Source organism: Haematobia irritans, chromosome 1 (assembly GCF_050003625.1).
Source record: "Haematobia irritans isolate KBUSLIRL chromosome 1, ASM5000362v1, whole genome shotgun sequence".
Taxonomy (NCBI): Eukaryota; Metazoa; Arthropoda; class Insecta; order Diptera; family Muscidae; genus Haematobia; species Haematobia irritans.
Genome location: NC_134397.1, coordinates 220,445,990 through 220,466,134, shown reverse-complemented (window position 1 = coordinate 220,466,134; position 20,145 = coordinate 220,445,990). Strand labels below are relative to the sequence as shown.

At 34.2% G+C, this 20,145-nt stretch overlaps 1 protein-coding gene across 3 annotated transcripts in view; it reads left to right on the top strand.

Moving 5' to 3' along the window:
* Positions 1-9,301, top strand: part of LOC142222614 (glutathione S-transferase 2-like) — a 23,330-nt gene extending 14,029 nt beyond the window's left edge. Inside the window, exons 1-2 of one of the 3 annotated variants that reach the window (XM_075292848.1) lie at positions 7,750-7,807; positions 8,550-9,301. In XM_075292848.1, the coding sequence (XP_075148963.1) occupies positions 8,559-9,185 (627 nt within the window). In that variant the 5' untranslated portion in view covers positions 7,750-7,807; positions 8,550-8,558 and the 3' untranslated portion in view covers positions 9,186-9,301. Of the gene's footprint in view, positions 1-7,749; positions 7,808-8,274; positions 8,430-8,549 lie in introns of those variants that run through there. The other 2 variants (XM_075292847.1, XM_075292849.1) reach the window with 2 other exon arrangements.
* Positions 9,302-20,145: the final 10,844 nt, after the last annotated feature.

Below are 20,145 nucleotides of genomic sequence, written 5' to 3'. Positions count from 1 at the left end.
ATTATTTAAGTTGTATGCAAGTGTTGCCAATATTGCTGATTTTTCCCCAAAATCGGGGATATTTTTTCTTGGATGGAGACGAAATTTTTGAGTTGGGGAATTGGTCGGGAATTTCCAGAAATTTCAGGATGTGGTGAATTTTCGAAATCTTGTCAGTACATTAAATCAGGTTTAGAGTTAAGCTTTTTATCAAGTGATTTTCGTATATACGTGCTTAAAGATCCCCAGCAAAAAAAAGCTTCCAAAAATGTAGTTTGGATCCCCAATTTGTGATCCGGAAGTAGTGCACACTTGGATCATTTTCTATAAATTTTACAAGGGCTTGTCATTGGACGGAAGTATTCCATTATTGGATCCTTTGTATTGCTTTTGGAATTGTGCCTTGGAAGTTCATTTGGATGAAGAAATTAAAAAAAATACTAATTTTTTTTTTTCAATTTCACTTTTTATTTTGATCAGTATTTTTTGTTACACTTTTATTTGCTTATTATCTAATTTTTACAAATTGAAAAACTTCGTCGCTTCCACCGGGGGTTGAATCTGGGTCTGTTGGCACCATAACAAAATCCCTTAGCACACTCAGCCACAAACGCCATTGAACATGATGCATCAAAACGTCTACACACAAAAAAAAAAAATTTCTGGTCCAATCACGAAATTAATTGATCCAATTAATTTTTAATTGAAATGTCTCCAATCACAGAAATGATAGCATCAATTAAAAAATTAATTGAAGGTCAATTAAAAAGTTAATTGATCCAATTAAAAAATTAATTGATATTATTATTTTTGTGATTGATTTTTGTTTCAATTAAAAAATTTGTTGAATCAATTGAATTTTTAATTGAATTTTTTTAAATCTCAATTAAAATTTTAATTGGAAAAATTTTCGGGAAATTTTTTTGTGTGTATACAAATGCTTGTGTTATAAACCTAATTGACACCATGGCATTCAAACTACTTCCTGAGATGTTCTTTATTATTATGAATGAAAAAAGTAAAGAACGCTGGTTCAAATCTGACCAGCGCAATTTTTTATTAAATATTTTTCCAAAAAAATATTATTTTATGTTATACATCGTTTTTATTTTGGTTTTTTTTTCGGCATATATTTTTTCCATTTAAACAAAAAATTAAAAATTATTGTAATTTGCAATACCTTCTCAAAAGAACTTCCATGGAATTGAAAACATCAAACGGCACAAGTTCAAATCCCAGCGGGGAATATATTTTTTATTTTTTTGTTATTTTTTTTTTTTTTTTTACTTTTTAACTTAAAAACTTAAATTTCTAAGACTTTTCCAAAATGACTGCATAGGAAGTGGAAAAAAATCGATAGAAAATCCCGAGATACGCTTTAAAAGAAATGTTTGTGGATTTGTCCAAATGAACTACATCAGAAATGGAAAAATATTGATAGGGGATTACGGCATGCGCTTTAAAAGAAATGTTTGTGGAACAACTTCCAATTTTTTTTTCGCTGGGGAAGTACATCCAGTTTTGCCAGTATTGGGGATTTCCCCCCCCCAAAATGGGGATCTTTTTCGTAAGTGGGGACGAAATTTCTGAGTTGGGGACTTGGGGATTTAGTGGGGAATTTCTATAAATTTGGGCATTTATGTGGGGATTTTGTCGAGAGATCGGTTTAATATTTTTTAGCTAAATTTTATTTCTATAGCAAACTTTGTCAAAATATTATTCCTATAGAAAATTTTTACAAAATTTTATTTCTATAGAAAATTTTCACAAAATTTTATTTCTCTCGGTTTAATATTTTTTAGCTAAATTTTATTTCTATAGCAAACTTTGTCAAAATATTATTCCTATAGAAAATTTTTACAAAATTTTATTTCTATAGAAAATTTTCACAAAATTTTATTTCTATAGAAAACTTTGTCAGATTTTTATTTCTATAGAAAATTTTGTCAAAATTTTCTTTCTATAGAAAATTTTGCCAAAATTTTATTTCTATAGAAAATTATGTCAAAATTTTATTTCTATAGAAAATTATGTTAAAATTTTATTTCTATCGAAAATTTTGTCAAAATTTTTGTTGTATAGGCAATTTTGTCAAAATTTTATTCCTATAGAAAATTTTTACAAAATTTTATTTCTATAGAAAATTTTCACAAAATTTTATTTCTATAGAAAATTTTGTCAAAATTTCATTTGTTTAGAAAATTTGTCAAAATTTTATTTGTATAGAAAATTTTGTTATAATTTTATTTCTATATAGAAAATTTTATCAAAAATTTTATCAAACTTTCTACAGCAGAACCTTTTGCTTTATTTTTTTTAACTTGTCAAAAATGGGACAAGAGCTAGAAAAATACTATCAACACTGAGTACATCGAATCTTGTAAATAAAAATAAAACTTCGTCCTCCTTATTCCACGGCATTTATTTGGAGCAGAGAATGAAGCCGCCAAGTCGCGCCGCCGACCAATTTTTGACAGTCGAAGCCGCCGCCGAATATATCGACTCACCTCGACTCAAAATATTCCGCCAATTAATCAAAAATATTGGTTTAAATCAGAAAAATTAATAATTGTTGTATTTTTTGTCAAAATGTTTAATTATCCACTCAAAATCCATCAGTATCAAGTTGCTATAATAATTTTGCAAAAATGTAGCTCAGAAAATTTGAATGAAATGTAAATTGTATATCACACTGGACTGAATAATCTAACTCAGCCTGAAACTAAATCGGGCTGACACCAGAGAATGAAGCCGCCGAGTCGCGCCGCCGACCCGTTTTTAGCAGTCGCCGCCGACGAATATGTCGACTCATCTCGACTCAAATGTAGCCGCCAATTAATCTAAAATATTGATTTATATCAGAAAAATTTAATAATATTTGTTATAGTTTTTGCCAAAATTTTGAAGTTTCCGATTGAAAGTGGAAATTAGTATCAAGTTGCTATAATAGTTTTACAAAAATTTAGCTAAAAAAATTTGAATGAAATGTAAATTTGATTGTAAGATTGGTTGTACAACTAATCTCATTACAATTCGGAAAACTTTAAATTGATTTTATAATAGATAATTTGCGCCGCCGAACAGACAATTTTTTATCGGCTTAGCCGTCAAGCCGCCGCTGCCGGAGGCAAAAATTTAGTGTTAACCGCCACCGACAAAAATGGGTCGGCTTCATTCTCTGGCTGACACTTTAATGTGATTGTAAGATTGGTTGTACAACTAATCTCATTACCATTCGGATAACTTCAACTAGATTTTGTAATGGATAATTGTCCACCGCCGACTAGATAAATTTATATCGGCTTAGCCGTCAAGGCGCCGCCGACTAACGCAAAAAATGTGTGTCAGTCGCCGCCGACAAAAATGGGTCGGCTTAATTTTCTGATTTGAAGCCCAAAAGCTAACTGCTTACCTATGGAATTTTTCTACCATTGTGAAATTAGTGTATAATGACTCGAGTCGAAATGTTGCCCCCCTCATCAGCGTACATCACAGATTTGTAAAATATATCCCAACCATATATAGAACAGAGTTCATGGGAATTTTTTGGAGGCGAAAAAGTCCCACTTCGGGGACATAAACCAAGAAAATACTGGCAATACTGGTTGTATGTGCATGATTTTTTCATTTTTTGATTTTCAGGTGCTGATATTCATACATATGGACATTAGGGTGTTACTTAAATTGTAATATTAAAATATTATGTGATACAAAATCAATGAAAAATAATAGCATCTTTTCTGGGCAATTATTTATCAACCCAAAAAAATGTTCACTATAATTGCAAATATTGAAATAAACTTCTAAAATAAAACAAATCTAAAATAAAACAGATATTTGGAAAAAAATTTTGTCATAACAAAATTTGATCAAAAACTTCGAAATGAGATTACTTTAATTATGTAGATTTTTTTAAATTTTGGTAAATTGGCTCTTTTGACTCAAGTGGCAACCGTTTTCCCAGGACCGTTCATTTATTTTTGCCACTTCCGACGAAGTTTTTTTTGGAGATATGTTAGAAAATATGCTATTTTAAGTAAAAACTTAAATTTCGAAGAAATTAATTTTGCAAAAAAAAAAAAGAATAGAAAAAAAGGTTACAAAACAATGAAGAAAAATTAAAAATTTCACCACACCGTGAATTTGAACTTGTGTTGTTTGGCCTTTTCACTACCATTGAGGTTTTTTATATATTGAGCAGGCTTGCCATTTTGATCCGATCGGACCAAAAGTGGTCGAAAAAAAAATTATTAAAATATAAATTTGGTCCGATGATCGGACCAAATGGAATTTGGTTGGTTTTGGTCCATTTTCATCAAATCGGTAATATTTCAAAATTTTTAAGATTTTGACAACATTTTCTGTAGAAATAAAATTTTGACAAAATCTTGTATAGAAGTAAAATTTTAACAAAATTTTTTATAGATATAAAGTAAGGAAAGTCCAAAGTCGGGCGGGGCCGACTATATTACACCCTGCACCACCTTGTAGATCTAAATTTTCGATACCATACCACATCCGTCAAATGTGTTGGGTGCTATATAAAGGGTGATTTGTTAAGAGCTTGATAACTTTTTTTAAAAAAAAAACGCATAAAATTTGCAAAATCTCATCGGTTCTTTATTTGAAACGTTAGATTGGTCCATGACATTTACTTTTTGAAGATAATTTCATTTAAATGTTGACCGCGGCTGCGTCTTAGGTGGTCCATTCGGAAAGTCCAATTTTGGGCAACTTTTTCGAGCATTTCGGCCGGAATAGCCCGAATTTCTTCGGAAATGTTGTCTTCCAAAGCTGGAATAGTTGCTGGCTTATTTCTGTAGACTTTAGACTTGACGTAGCCCCACAAAAAATAGTCTAAAGGCGTCAAATCGCATGATCTTGGTGGCCAACTTACCGGTCCATTTCTTGAGATGAATTGTTCTCCGAAGTTTTCCCTCAAAATGGCCATAGAATCGCGAGCTGTGTGGCATGTAGCGCCATCTTGTTGAAACCACATGTCAACCAAGTTCAGTTCTTCCATTTTTGGCAACAAAAAGTTTGTTAGCATCGAACGATAGCGATCGCCATTCACCGTAACGTTGCGTCCAACAGCATCTTTGAAAAAATACGGTCCAATGATTCCACCAGCGTACAAACCACACCAAACAGTGCATTTTTCGGGATGCATGGGCAGTTCTTGAACGGCTTCTGGTTGCTCTTCACTCCAAATGCGGCAATTTTGCTTATTTACGTAGCCATTCAACCAGAAATGAGCCTCATCGCTGAACAAAAAAATGAGCCTCATCGCTGAACAAAAATGAGCCTCATCGCTGAACAAAATTTGGCGGATTTTCTGCCAACTTTTCTAGGGCCCATTCACTGAAAATTCGACGTTGTGGCAGATCGTAAGTCTATTCATGATGAAATGTCAAAGCATACTGAGCATCTTTCTCTTTGACACCATGTCTGAAATCCCACGTGATCTGTCAAATACTAATGCATGAAAATCCTAACCTCAAAAGAATCACCCTTTATAAAGGTTTGTCCCATATACATACATTTAAATATCACTCGATTTGGACAGACTTTGATAGACTTTTACAAAATCTATAGACTCAAAATTTAAGTTGGCTAATGCGCTAGGGTGGAACACAATATTAGTAAAAAAAATATGTGAAACATTTAAATCTGAAGCAATTTTAAGGAAACTTCGCAAAAGTTTATTTATGATTTATCGCTCGATATATATGTATTAGAAGTTTAGGAAAATTAGAGTCATTTTTACAACTTTTCGACTAAGCAGTGGCGATTTAACAAGGAAAATGTTGGTATTTTGACAATTTTTGTCGAAATCAGAAAAACATATATATGGGAGCTATATCTAAATCTGAACCGATTTCAATCAAGTTTTGCACACATGACTATGTTACTAATTGTACTCCTACTGCAAAATTTCAACCAAATTTGGCCAAAACTCTGGCATCTGGGGCCATATAAGTCCATAATATATATGGAAGCTATATCTAAATCTGAACCGATTTCAATCAAATGTTGCACACTTGACTATACTACTAATTGTACTCCTAGTGCAATGTTTCAACCAAATTCGGCCAAAAGTCTGGCTTCTGGGGCCATATAAGTCCATATCGGGTGAAAGTTATATATGGGAGCTATATCTAAATCTGAATCGATTTCAACCAAATTTGACACACATAGCTACAAAGCTAAATCTACTCCCTGTGCAAAATTTCAACCAAATTGGGCCAAAACTCTGGCTTTTAGGACCATATTAGTCCATATCGGGCGAAAGATATATATGGGAGCTATATCTAAATCTGAACCGATTTCAATCAAATGTTGCACACTTGACTATACTACTAATTGTACTCCTAGTGCAATGATTCAACCAAATTCGGCCAAAAGTCTGGCTTCTGGGGCCATAAAAGTCCATATCGGGTGAAAGTTATATATGGGAGCTATATCTAAATCTGAACCGATTTCAATCAAATATTGCACACTTGACTATAAGACTAAGTGCTATGTTTGTACAAAATTTCAAGCAAATCGGTACAAAACTCTGGCTGCTGGGTCCATATTAGTGCATATCGGGCGAAAGATATATATGGGTGCTATATCTAAATCTGAACCGATTTCTTCCAAAATCAATAGGGTTCTATTCTGACCCAAATTAGGAACATGTGCCAAATTTTGAAGGCGATTGGACTTAAATTGCGACCTAGACTTTGATCACAAAAATGTGTTCACAGACAGACGGACGGACGGACGGACGGACATGGTTATATCGACTCAGGGACCCACCCTGAGCATTATTGCCAAAGACACCATGTGTCTATCTCGTCTCCTTCTGGGTGTTACAAACATATGCACTAACCTTTAATACCCTGTTCCACAGTGTGGCGCAGGGTATAAAAAGAAATGGAATTTTGACAAAACTTTATATAGAAAGCAAAATTTGGCTAAATTTTCTATAGAAATGTTATTTTGACAAAAATTCCTAAAGAAATGAAATTTTGACAAAATTTGCTGTAGAAATAAAATTTGGCTAAATTTTCTATAGAAATGGAATTTTTACAAAATTTCTTAAACAAATGAAATTTTGACAAAATCGTCTATAGAAATAAAATTAGGACAAAATTTTCTATAGAAATAAAATTTTGGCTAAATTTTTTATAGAAATGCAGTTTTGACAAAATTTCCTAAAAAAATAAAATGTTGACAAAAATTCCTAAAGAAATAAAATTTTGACAAAATTTTCTATAGAAATAAAATTTTGACAAAATTTTCTACAGAAATAAAATTTTGACTAATTTTTTTATAGAAATAAAAATTTGTCTAAATTTTCTATAGAAATAAAAATTTGGCTAAAGAAATGGTATTTTGACAAAAATTCCCAAAGAAATTGAAATTTTGACAAAATTTGCTATAGAAATAAAATTTTGACAAAATTTGCTGTAGAAAGAAAATTTGGACAAAATGTTGTATAGAAATAAAAAGTTTGAATAGAAATAAAAATTTGACATAATTTTCTATCGAAGAAAAATTTTGGAAAATTTTTAACTTTTAAATTACATTAATTTAATTTGGAAAAATTTGGTCCAATTTTGGAAAAATGTTGGTCCAAATTAAAAATTCATTGTGGTAACGCTTATACTGAAACAATTATTAGTAAATAAATGTACGGGACACTCTAATGTCCCGCGTTAGACTAACACAATTTCATTTCCTACAGATTCTATTAGAGAAGATTAACATTAACTATTCAGTCAACGACTTAACGTCAAAGAGTGAAGAACGTTTTGCGCTTCAGCTTATCTATAAGCAAAAGGTATTAAATAAAACTGAATTAATTGAGAAATATAAAGAGATTAAATTATTCCGAATAGAATGTGATTGAGTAATATTTTTACGGAGGGTGGACAATTGAATTCTGTACACATGGGGTCATCGGTGTCATAAGGGGAGCAAGACCCTCCGTTCCTTCTCACAATTGCTCTTAATGGAATTTACTTTTTGACTTGAGGCCGGTTAATCATGTCTTGTTATTGTTTATCTGATGTCATACAAAAATTGCACTAATCAATTATTGAACTTTACTAACTATTCAGCATTTCCATACTTATATATACAATTTATTATATCGTTAGCTTAATGTGTAAAAGTGCTAAGTCAAATTTTTGAAATTTTACAGGAGACACAAAAAAACCTAATAAATTGTGAAATAAACCTATTTTATAAAAAATTTAAATGTAGTTTCCATAAATGCTTCCAAAACAAATAGTATACTTTCCCCAAAATCGCACACAAACAATTGCTATTAAAATTTTTTAACAACGCCTACTCAGCCTAAAATTTGATTTAGCACGTGTATTTTGACAGGTGCTGACTTAGCACTTTTACACATCATTACCAAACAGAGATAAAAACAGATATTTAATATATTTTTTATGGTAAACTATGTATTTTTGATTTATCTGTCGATCTGCATCTTAATCCATTTTTTTGTAAAAGGTTGACTTAGCACCTTTACACATTAAGCTAACGATATCTCTTTCTTCTCTCCCCTTTAGATCGTTGTCATGGATTTCTATTATATGCCTCTCTCTGCCCCCTGCCGAGCTGTTATAATGACCGCTAAAGCTTTGGGCATTGAATTAAATAAAAAATTCCTCAATCTCTATGCAGCTGAACATTTAAAACCTGAATTCCTGCAAATAAATCCTCAACATTGCATACCAACTCTGGTCGATGGAGATTTGAAGTTATGGGAATCTCGTGCCATTATGATCTATTTGGTTGAGAAATATGCCAAAGAAGATCATCCTTTATATCCCAAATGCCCTAAGAAACGTGCTCTAATCAATCAAATACTCTATTTCGATATGGGAACATTATTTAAACCCTTTGCTGATTATTTCTATGGTCAGGTGTATTATAAGAGACCAGCTGATCCAGAATTGTATAAGAAAATAGAAATTGCTTTGGAATTTTTGAATATATTTTTATCGGAAACCAAATATGTAGCTGGCGAAACAATGACTTTGGCCGATTTGGCTATATTGGCCAGTGTCAGTACAATGGAAGTGGCCAAAATTGATTTCAGTAAATATGAGCATGTTATGCGATGGTATAAGAGTTTAAAAGATACAGCTCCAGCTGCTGCAGAAAATTGGGCTGGTTGTTTAGAGTATACGAAACTTATGTGAAATGTTTTATGTTAATTAATATCACTATGATATGGACATTTCTTTTCTTTTGATATCATAAATTCCTTTTGTATAAATTTAATAAATTTAGAAAAACAAAACTTTTTATACAGAAATCCATTGTATTTATGTGAATTTCAAGGCTTTATCATTGATCCGATTTAGGTCCAAAATATACCATTTTGTTCGATAACTTATTTCCATTATAAACTTAATATTATTAAGCCTCTCTCAAAGATAGTCCATTTTTACTCGCCACAGCAAAATCTTCTTCAAAATCTTGTTTCCGCCAGCTCATCGCGCTTCGACCTCTATCATTTCCATTTGATGTAAGCGATTCAGTGATTGCCTTATACACGCAAAAAAATAATTCTTTCCTCCAAAACGAAATTTTAAACAAACATGTCGATGTCCTCATACCAGAGTACGCTAGGTCGACTTAACGTTCATTGTTATATCCACCACCATAGAATGGTGAAGGGGGTATAATACGTTTGTCATTCCGTTTGTAACACATCGAAATATCGATTTCCGACTATATAAAGTATATATTCTTGATCGGGGAGAAATTCTAAGACGATATAAGCATGTCCGTCTGTCTGTTTTAATCACGCTACAGCCTTCAATAATGGCGCTATAGTCCTGAAATTTGGCACAGATTCGTCTTTTGTTTGCAGACAGGTCAAGTTCGAAGATGGACTATACCAAAGACAATAAACTCTAGGAAGATAGGAAATTGGCTACTGAGGAGATCAAACCATTTACCGTGTTAGTTTCATACTCGAACCAAACGCGTATACGACAAGTATTGACATATCATTAAAATGCACATAAAAAGAAATTAAGAGCACGAAATTCCATAAATGGGAAAATGTAATTTTTTTTGTTGTTGCCTAAAATTTATCATTGTTTCATTAAGAAAATTAAATTTTTCATTTAAAAAATAAAAACTAAAAACTAAAAACAACTAAAATGTTACAAACATGTATTAAACTAATGTGGTAAATGCAACATTTGGTATGACGCAAGCCAATCTCCCATCTTCCTCTTTTATTATCTTTGGTCAGATTAACCCCGTCTGATCTCAATTTGACAACACATGTGTGTTGATTCACTTTCATGCACAGATCGTTTTGAAATGACCACGCCGCACAGTGGTCGATTTGAAATATTTAGGCGGCCAAAAATATTTTTGGACGTTAATGGCTTCGAAAGACTGTATTTTAAAAAAACTACCTATTTATTTTAAAAAATAAATAAGAAAAACATATATTTTATAATAAAAAACACATTTTATTCTCATAAGAAAGATGTTTCTATCTCGACTTCTTCGTGCTCAATACTATATTGTGTGGGGCTCGGCAGGTTCTAATAGTTCTATAACTTCACTAGAAAAAATCTTGTGTGAAGTTTTCTTTAACGATCTTTCACTACTTACGAGTGGATCTGAAGTAAGGAGCAATCTTTGATAAATATCACGGTTGCATTCTTCCCTTGAAAATTTTCTTGAAAAATTCTGTCTGTATGACCGAAAATGTTTATTTCGTGCTTCTGCAGCCTCCTCCGACAATTTGCCGATAGGCAACAGTGCATTATCTATGATGGTCGCCCCATGTAATAGTAATTTATGCATTGTTGGAATCATGGGATGCCAGTCGTATAATTCCACATACATTTGCGCGGTGTTGAAGGCATATTCTTTGAATTTTGTTGTATTTATTTTGTGTCCACTTGAAATCGCCTCTAATAAGATTTTAAATCTATATATTAATTCGTGGTGCCTGTTATGTCCGCCGCTAATTCTGTGTTTTCAAAAAATCTCCTACTCGTATTTCCATCATTGGTATTACCAAAATTGGCTTTAGGCATGTCAACCAACAGGCCAGTTTCTAAGCGGAATCTTTCTTGGATTTCTTTTTTCTTTTCTTCTTCTAATGCTTTCTCTTCCTGGGTCCTTTTCTTTCCATATTTCTTCACGGGCAATTTATATGCCAAATGCAGAATGCTCTCAAAAATACGTATTTTTGCGTGTAATACTGAAATTCCAAACTTAAGAGCATCGGGACTTATTTCGTTCTGTTTGCTTAAATTATTGAAATCTTTGGAAGTGGCGCCACATATATAGCATCGGCTAGTTGAGGTCGTGTTGGTTACAGCATTGCAAACTTTGCCATCAACCATGGTCATTTTCAAAATGTGATTATAATCAAATTCTTTTCCATCAATATGTACTTTTGTAGGAGTGAGGTTCTTAATTTCATTTTGCACATAACATATTTCCTCTTTTGTTACATCTGTAGTTTCTTTCACATACCGAAATCTGATGGGGCGGCAAAATCGTGGTGATGATGGTGTTGGGTTTTGCCATAACACTTTATTGTTTTCTTTACCACAAATAATTTGAAGCGGGACAAAAGAACTCAAAAATATACTAGCATCGGATTCGGCGTCTTCTGAGAATTTTTGTTTGTACCGCGCTTGTTGTGACCCGTCACAACCCCATTTATAAATGATCGTTAATGACTTTCTTTCAATTTCGTTAAGGGTTAATAACACTTCTTCCAGGTAGATTGATAACCGTTGAATAGTATGAATGTAAATTAATTTCTGCGCAGGTAGCCGTTACTCGCAATGCCGTCTTTGGTGGGTAGCATTCTTGTTTTGCTTTCAACAAAAGGTCGTAACAAAGGTAATGCTTTGGGTTAGTTGCCCTTATTATTTCATATTGTCGTCTTGTTAGATCAGCTTCTACGAACATTTTGAGTGCTTGGAACGGGGTCAAAGGAACAATGGTTTCATTGGTCTTGGAATAGGCTTTTCTATATTGACTAGCCTTTGTGGGCGAATTTCCTATTTCTTTGAGCACTTTTGAGGCATTTCTCTGTCCCTTCGTTTGCAATATGACTTTTGCGGCATGTATAATCATTTCATCATCAACATTTGATCGAAGTTCCTCAGTTTTTCTTCTCTTGCTTCGTTCACTCGATTCCGAAAATGCTTTGCTCGGACGACCTGGTTGATTAAGCGAATGCACTGGTATTTCAAAAGTGCCTTCCAGCCAATTCTGGTTGTTTTTCATAAAAACTTCTTCAACTTTATGAGCTTTTAGCCATCTCTGTTTAAACTCGTGTTTGATGTAGGAAAATTTATGTTTAAGGTCCTTTTTTCTTTCCACAGTGTCTCCGCAAGACAATAGCAAGTGGTTTTCTAAAAATTCCAATTTTTCATCCATATTTGGTAAATTTTGAATTTGCATTTGCTCAAACAGACATTTACGAGTTACTATTTTCACCCCCGATGAACTAGGCATCTCCATAGCAATTTTTTTTTTTTTATTTTTTTTTTTAACAAACTACTTTGAACTGCTGTCTGCTGGATTCTGCGAGATTCTGCGGCTCTTGTTTTTTTTTTAAAGGAAAGCTAAATGTGTAACGTATTCAATAAACAAAAAAATATGATCCGGACGAATCCTGATCCATAACAAAATTGCTTTTGAAATTAAAAAAATTATTTTTTTTTATGTGAAAAAGAGGATATGTTCAACTACCGAAAAATATAACGAATGTTAAAAATAAAAGTTAAAACTATTATTTATCTAATAGAAGCTTACTTGAGCTATTGGAATCACTTTCACTTCACTACACAACTTAAAATAAGAATACATGCGTATTGCGAAGTTTGATATAATCCGGGCACCCAAATCGAAATACGTATCACGTCAACGATCAAATTGCGTCTAAGCACGGAAGGGGTAACGTATGGTTGTTAAAAAAAGGATGGGGGGTAATTCGGGGAAGTGTTTACTACAGGTAGACGTCAAAATTGTATGCCTACTACGAATTTCAAATTTTGACTTTTGGCCGCCTAATTATTCAATATCTACCTATGTGCGCCGTTCATGATTTCTTCTATGGGCGTATGATTTAGTTTTATCGGTCCATTTGGTAAGGCCTCCATATAGACCGATTTCACTTATTGAGGGTATAGAAGGCGTACTGATCATGAAAATTCCTTGAAACTGAATGCAAAATTTCCAGATTTTACTTCTCGTAATCATTTAAATAATTGGGATGAAATTCTACAGATTTTAGATTTCAAATAAAGGTATTATTTCATCATTTTCTTCCACGCTTACAAGAGATGTTTTAGATTCCTCTAAAACTCAAACAAAAAATGGTTCTTATAAATTAAGAATCTGATCTAGTCTCCATAGGTAAAATCTTTAGATTTATCTGTGGGAAGCGTACTGGTTGAACGGATCTGCTTGGGAAAATATCAGTCATCAAACCCTCCTGAAATTTTCAAAGAAATTTTTGATTCATGGTGGTGGGTATTTAAGATTCGGCCCGGCCGAACTTATTGCTGTATATACTTGTTTTGCTTCAAATAGATTACAAACAGAGTAAGAATTCATAAAATGGTACAAATCATAAAAATTTTGTCGAAAAAATGCTAAATTCAATCTGAAAAAATTGTGAATTTTTGAAAATATTTGAGGTCAAAGAAAATATCACAGAATTTTTAAATTTACATCCAAAACACCTACAAAAGTGATGCAATTCAGTGCAGCGGCTGTTGAAATGGAGGACTTCCGTCCTATGTCAAGCCCATGTTAAATTCATCGCTTCTGCGTCAATTTTGCACCACTTCCGGATCCAAAAAGAACATTTTTATTACTTTTTTGGCGACACGTTTTTTGATGGGAATCAGCCACAAACTCCAGTGTACACGAAGTATCTGAACATCATACAAAATGTTTGTAATATGATCACAATATGACATGAGATTTTGAAAATTCTCATAATTTGCAAATTTTTCTCAGAATAACTTCGATCGCGAATAAAATCTCCGCGGGATGAAATTGGAAGTTTTAGTTACATGGTTTATTATTTTTCTAAAAAAATATTATTATTATTATTATTATTATAATTATTTCTATTAATTTTAATATAAAAAATATTATTATTATTATTTCTAATAATTTTAATATTTTAAATGTTGTGACATATTTTTATACCCTCCACCATAGGATGGGGGTATTAACTTTGTCATTCTGTTTGTAACACATAGAAATATTGCTCTATTGATCTGAGCATGTCCGTCCGTCCGTCCGTCTGTTGAAATCACGCTAACTTCCGAACGAAACAAGCTATCAACTTGAAACTTGGCACAAGTAGTTGTTATTGATGTAGGTCGGATGGTATTGCAAATGGGCAACATCGGTCCATAATTACATATAGCCCCCATATAAACCGATCCCCCGATTTGGCTTGCGGAGACTCAAAGAGAAGCAAATTTCATCCGATCCAGTTGAAATTTGTTACATGGTGTTAGTAAAGGGTGATACGGTCAAAATTTGGTCAATATAAACTTGACATATTTCTTTCAATTTTGCATTTAAAAACCGTGAACACCCTTCATTTTGAAGGTGTGTATGTGTAGAATGTTGCTCCTATTTTGATTTTGGAATTCACTCTTCAGTTGTCAAAATGCCGTCCAAGCAAGAAGAGCAGCGTATCAAAATTTTGCTCGCGCATCGCGAAAATCCGAGCTACTCGCACGCAAAGCTGGCAAAATCGCTAAAAGTTGCCAAATCAACCGTTACAAATGTAATTAAAGTGTTTGGGGAACGTTTGTCGACAGCCAGGAATTCTGGATCGGGGGAAATCGAAAACCGGAAGCCGCTGAGACGACAAAGAGAGTTGCCGGTAGTTTCAAGCGAAATCCTATCCTCTCTCTCCGAGATGCCGCAAATAAGCTGGGTGTATCGCCTACAACCGTGCATCGAGCCAAAAAACGAGCGGGACTATCGACTTACAAGAAGGTAGTGACTCCAAATCGCGATGATAAACAAAATACGACGGCCAAAGCGCGATCCCGGAGGCTGTACACGACGATGCTGACGAAGTTTGACTGCGTGGTAATGGACGACGAAACCTACGTCAAAGCCGACTACAAGCAGCTTCCGGGACAGGAGTTTTATACGGCAAAAGGAAGGGGAAAGGTAGAAGATATTTTCAAGCACATAAAACAGTCAAAGTTCGCAAAGAAATATCTGGTTTGGCCAGGGATCCGGAGCGGTCCATTTTTCTCGCTCCGCTCCGCTCCCGCTCCGGAGAAAAAAAAACCGCTCCGCTCCACGCTCCGCTCCGAGAAAAAAAATCGCTCCGCTCCGCTCCGCTCCTCTTCGAGAAAATTATAGTACAAACATTGTGTTATTTGTTCAATTGAGTTTTATTTTATTTAGAAAAATCGGGCGGTACATATATGGGAGCTATAGCTAAATCTGAACCGATTTCGATGATTTTTTGCACATATAGTTAGTGCTATAGAAGATTACATTTCGCCAACTTTGAGTAAGATCGGTTGATAAATAAGGGTTTTATGACCTAATTTGGCAAAATCGGGCGATGCATATATATGGGACCTATATCTAAATCTTAACCGATTTCGATGAAATTTTCAGACTTAAAGGGTGATACAGAAGATTATTTTGTGCTAAATTTGACGACGATCGGTTAGTAACAAAGTGCCACGTGACCCCATTTGTCGAAATCGGGCAATACATATATATGGGAGCTATATCTAAATTTGATCCGATTTCTTCCAAATTCAATAACGTTCGTCCTTGTGCCCAAAAAAACTCCCTGTACCAAATTTCATCAAAATCGGTTAATAATTGCGACCGAAATCCTGTGAACAACAAATACATGGACAGACGGACACCAAGCGCTAGGAGGTGATTCTTAGTCGATCGGTATATATTTTATGGGGTCTAAAATCAATATTTCTTGTAGGCACATTTTTTGGCAAATCAAACTTATTATACCCTAACCACTATGTGGTTTAGGGTATAATGACTTTAAAACAATGTGTTGAAACATTTTATTAATTTTGAAGATTTTTTCAGAAATATTAAATCCATTTTGACTTCATTAAAACGAAATTTGCATTCATGTTAGGATACACATTTTTATTTCGAATCATTTAGCTATAATGATAAACAGACTTCATTGAAAAGTTTAGAGACTTAGACAAGGAAAAACTTTTTTTCAGAGAAATACGTCTTCTATTCTAAGCAAAATTAGTACTCGTATTTTAAGCATGTGAAATATTTGGACTCCCGACAATATTCTTTGCGGTGCACCATCTACTATTTAATATGTGATAGAAACCAAATTTATGAAATAGGACCAAAATGGACCAAATTCTGTTTGGTCTGACCATCGGACCAAATTTAAAAATTGGAAATCTTTTGGACCAATTTTGGTCCGATCGGACCAAAACGGCAACGCTGATTGGAATTGAAAGTCTATACACAGAGTAGAAGTAACTACTCTCCGAAAGTTTTTTTTGTTTTGCAACAGACGTAGAGAAGAGGTTTTGTTATAAAGGGTGATTTGTTAAGAGCTTGATAACTTTAAAAAAAAAAAAACGCATAAAATTTGCAAAATCTCATCGGTTCTTTATTTGAAACGTTAGATTGGTCCATGACATTTACTTTTTGAAGATAATTTCATTTAAATGTTGACCGCGGCTGCGTCTTAGGTGGTCCATTCGGAAAGTCCAATTTTGGGCAACTTTTTCGAGCATTTCGGCCGGAATAGCCCGAATTTCTTCGGAAATGTTGTCTTCCAAAGCTGGAATAGTTGCTGGCTTATTTCTGTAGACTTTAGACTTGACGTAGCCCCACAAAAAATAGTCTAAAGGCGTCAAATCGCATGATCTTGGTGGCCAACTTACCGGTCCATTTCTTGAGATGAATTGTTCTCCGAAGTTTTCCCTCAAAATGGCCATAGAATCGCGAGCTGTGTGGCATGTAGCGCCATCTTGTTGAAACCACATGTCAACCAAGTTCAGTTCTTCCATTTTTGGCAACAAAAAGTTTGTTAGCATCGAACGATAGCGATCGCCATTCACCGTAACGTTGCGTCCAACAGCATCTTTGAAAAAATACGGTCCAATGATTCCACCAGCGTACAAACCACACCAAACAGTGCATTTTTCGGGATGCATGGGCAGTTCTTGAACGGCTTCTGGTTGCTCTTCACTCCAAATGCGGCAATTTTGCTTATTTACGTAGCCATTCAACCAGAAATGAGCCTCATCGCTGAACAAAATTTGTCGATAAAAAAGCGGATTTTCTGCCAACTTTTCTAGGGCCCATTCACTGAAAATTCGACGTTGTGGCAGATCGTTCGGCTTCAGTTCTTGCACGAGCTGTATTTTATACGGTTTTACACCAAGATCTTTGCGTAAAATCTTCCATGTGGTCGAATAACACAAACCCAATTGCTGCGAACGGCGACGAATCGACATTTCACGGTCTTCAGCAACACTCTCAGAAACAGACGCAATATTCTCTTCTGTACGCACTGTACGCATTCGTGTGGTTGGTTTAATGTCCAATAAAGTAAACTGAGTGCGAAACTTGGTCACAATCGCATTAATTGTTTGCTCACTTGGTCGATTATGTAGACCATAAATCGGACGTAAAGCGCGAAACACATTTCGAACCGAACACTGATTTTGGTAATAAAATTCAATGATTTGCAAGCGTTGCTCGTTAGTAAGTCTATTCATGATGAAATGTCAAAGCATACTGAGCATCTTTCTCTTTGACACCATGTCTGAAATCCCACGTGATCTGTCAAATACTAATGCATGAAAATCCTAACCTCAAAAGAATCACCCTTTATTTGTAATGTGTGCGTATGTTTATGTTTGCAACAACCTCCATCGACATCAGTCCGTGATATACCTACGAATATTCTTACTCAGATCTAGTGTTACCTAATTTCGCTTTTTTTCCCTTTATTGTATAATAAATGTATATGCGCACATTTTTCAACCAAAATTGAAACTATCCATAATTTTAATTAAATTTTCGAGAACTAATATCAGAAATAAGAGAATGCTAGGATATAGTACAATAGTAAAGCAAATATGAATGTCCTTACACTGAAAAAAAGCATGCCCGGTTCCAAAGATTTTGTCTTTACTTTAACAGTTTGGGTATTAATTCCGAGCCAAAGAAGCGGAGAATACAAGTAAGGATACTTTAAAGACGTAATTCTCTTTTAAATTTGGGGGTTATGTACTTGCTTCTAGGAAGCAAATGTTAATTTTTCATTTTTTTAGATTTTTTTCGTCAGTTGTTATCAAAATCCTTTAAAAACGAGTTAACGAGTTATTTTTTTTTCCATATTAAGACTAGACTTCCAGTAGAAATTATGCTATGTTTCAAGTAAAAAGCGTCTTGAAAAACATGTCTTATTTTTTAACGATTTTTTGAGATGCAAATAGGAAACAAATTTAAAGACAATTTTATTAATTTTAAAGAATTTTTCTTAATTATTAAAGTCACGTTGACTTTACCTCAAAAATTTTATCTTTCATGTTATGATACACATTTTTAAGTAAAATCACTTAATTATAAGGACAGTACAACTTCATTCAAAAGTTTATTGCCTTTTGGACAAGAAAAAAACTTTATTTTAGAGAAATGCGTCTTCCATGTTAAGCAAAATTTGCATTCTTATTCTAAGGACATGGAATCTTTGACTTCACGACAATATTTTTTTCAGTGTAGAAAACTAAAAAATTAAATATAAATAAGATCGTTTAATTGCATTTATTTGACGTTCATTACAACCATCTTTGTAGTAATACGGGATGAAATTTATCGAAAGTACTGTTGTTACTTTTACAATACATACTAGAGATATATTTTGACATTTGCCGTTTTTGAAAATAATTACTAAAAAAACACGTTGTGTTTTCCCCAATGTACGTACGTACAAAAATACATATCGTACATTTTAAACGTTTACTCACACTACGCTAAGTACTATCTATATTTGAAATTACCTACACAGTGTAATTTCAAAGTTACACATTTCATTCAAGTAATATTTTATTCGGAGCGGAGCGGTTTTTCATTTGGAAACCGCAACGCTCCCGCTCCGCTCCGGATTTTAGAAATGCCGCTCCCGCTCCGGCTAAAAAAGGGCATTCTCCGCTCCGCTCCACGCTCCGCTCCGGATCCCTGGGTTTGGCAAGCCATCTGTGCCTGTGGCTTGAAAAGCAGCATTTTCATAGCTTCCGGGACTGTCAACCAAGAAATGTACGTGAAAGAGTGTTTGAATAAACGTCTGCTGCCTTTCCTGAAGAAACACAGTTGTTCCGTACTGTTTTGGCCGGATTTGGCATCTTGCCATTACGGTAAAAAGGCCATGGAGTGGTACGCCGCCAACAACGTGCAGGTGGTTCCCAAGGACAAGAACCCTCCTAACACGCCAGAGCTCCGCCCAATTGAGAAAGACTGGGCTATTGTCAAGCGGAACCTAAAAAAGACCAAAAAAACTGCTAAGGACGAGCAGCAGCTTAAGGCAAACTGGTTTTCTGCGGCGAAGAAGGTGGACAAGGTGACTGTACAAAATCTGATAGCAGGTGTCAAGCGTGAGGCCCGGCAATTCGGATTTGGAAAAGCGAAAGCCTAACTGAATATTTTTCCTGAATTTTATACTAATTGAACTTAAAAAAGAAATTTAATTTGATTTTTTAAATAAACGATTTCACCGATTTACGCGCGTTTTCCCTTGACCAAATTTTGACCGTATCACCCTTTATATGGGCTCTAAGCATGCAAAAATTGGTTCACATCGGACCATAATTATATATAGCCCCCATATAAACCGATCCCCAGATTTGACCTCCGGAGCCTCTTGGAGGAGCAAAATTAATCCGATCCGGTTGAAATTTGGTACGTGTTGTGAGTATGTGGTATCTAACAACCATGCAAGAATTAGTCCATATCGGTCCATAATTATATATAGCCCCCATATAAGCCGATCCCCAGATTTGACCTCCGGAGCCTCTTAGAGGAGCAAAATTCATCCGATCCGGTTGAAATTTGGTACGTGGTGTTAGTATATGGTCTCTAACAACCATGCAAGAA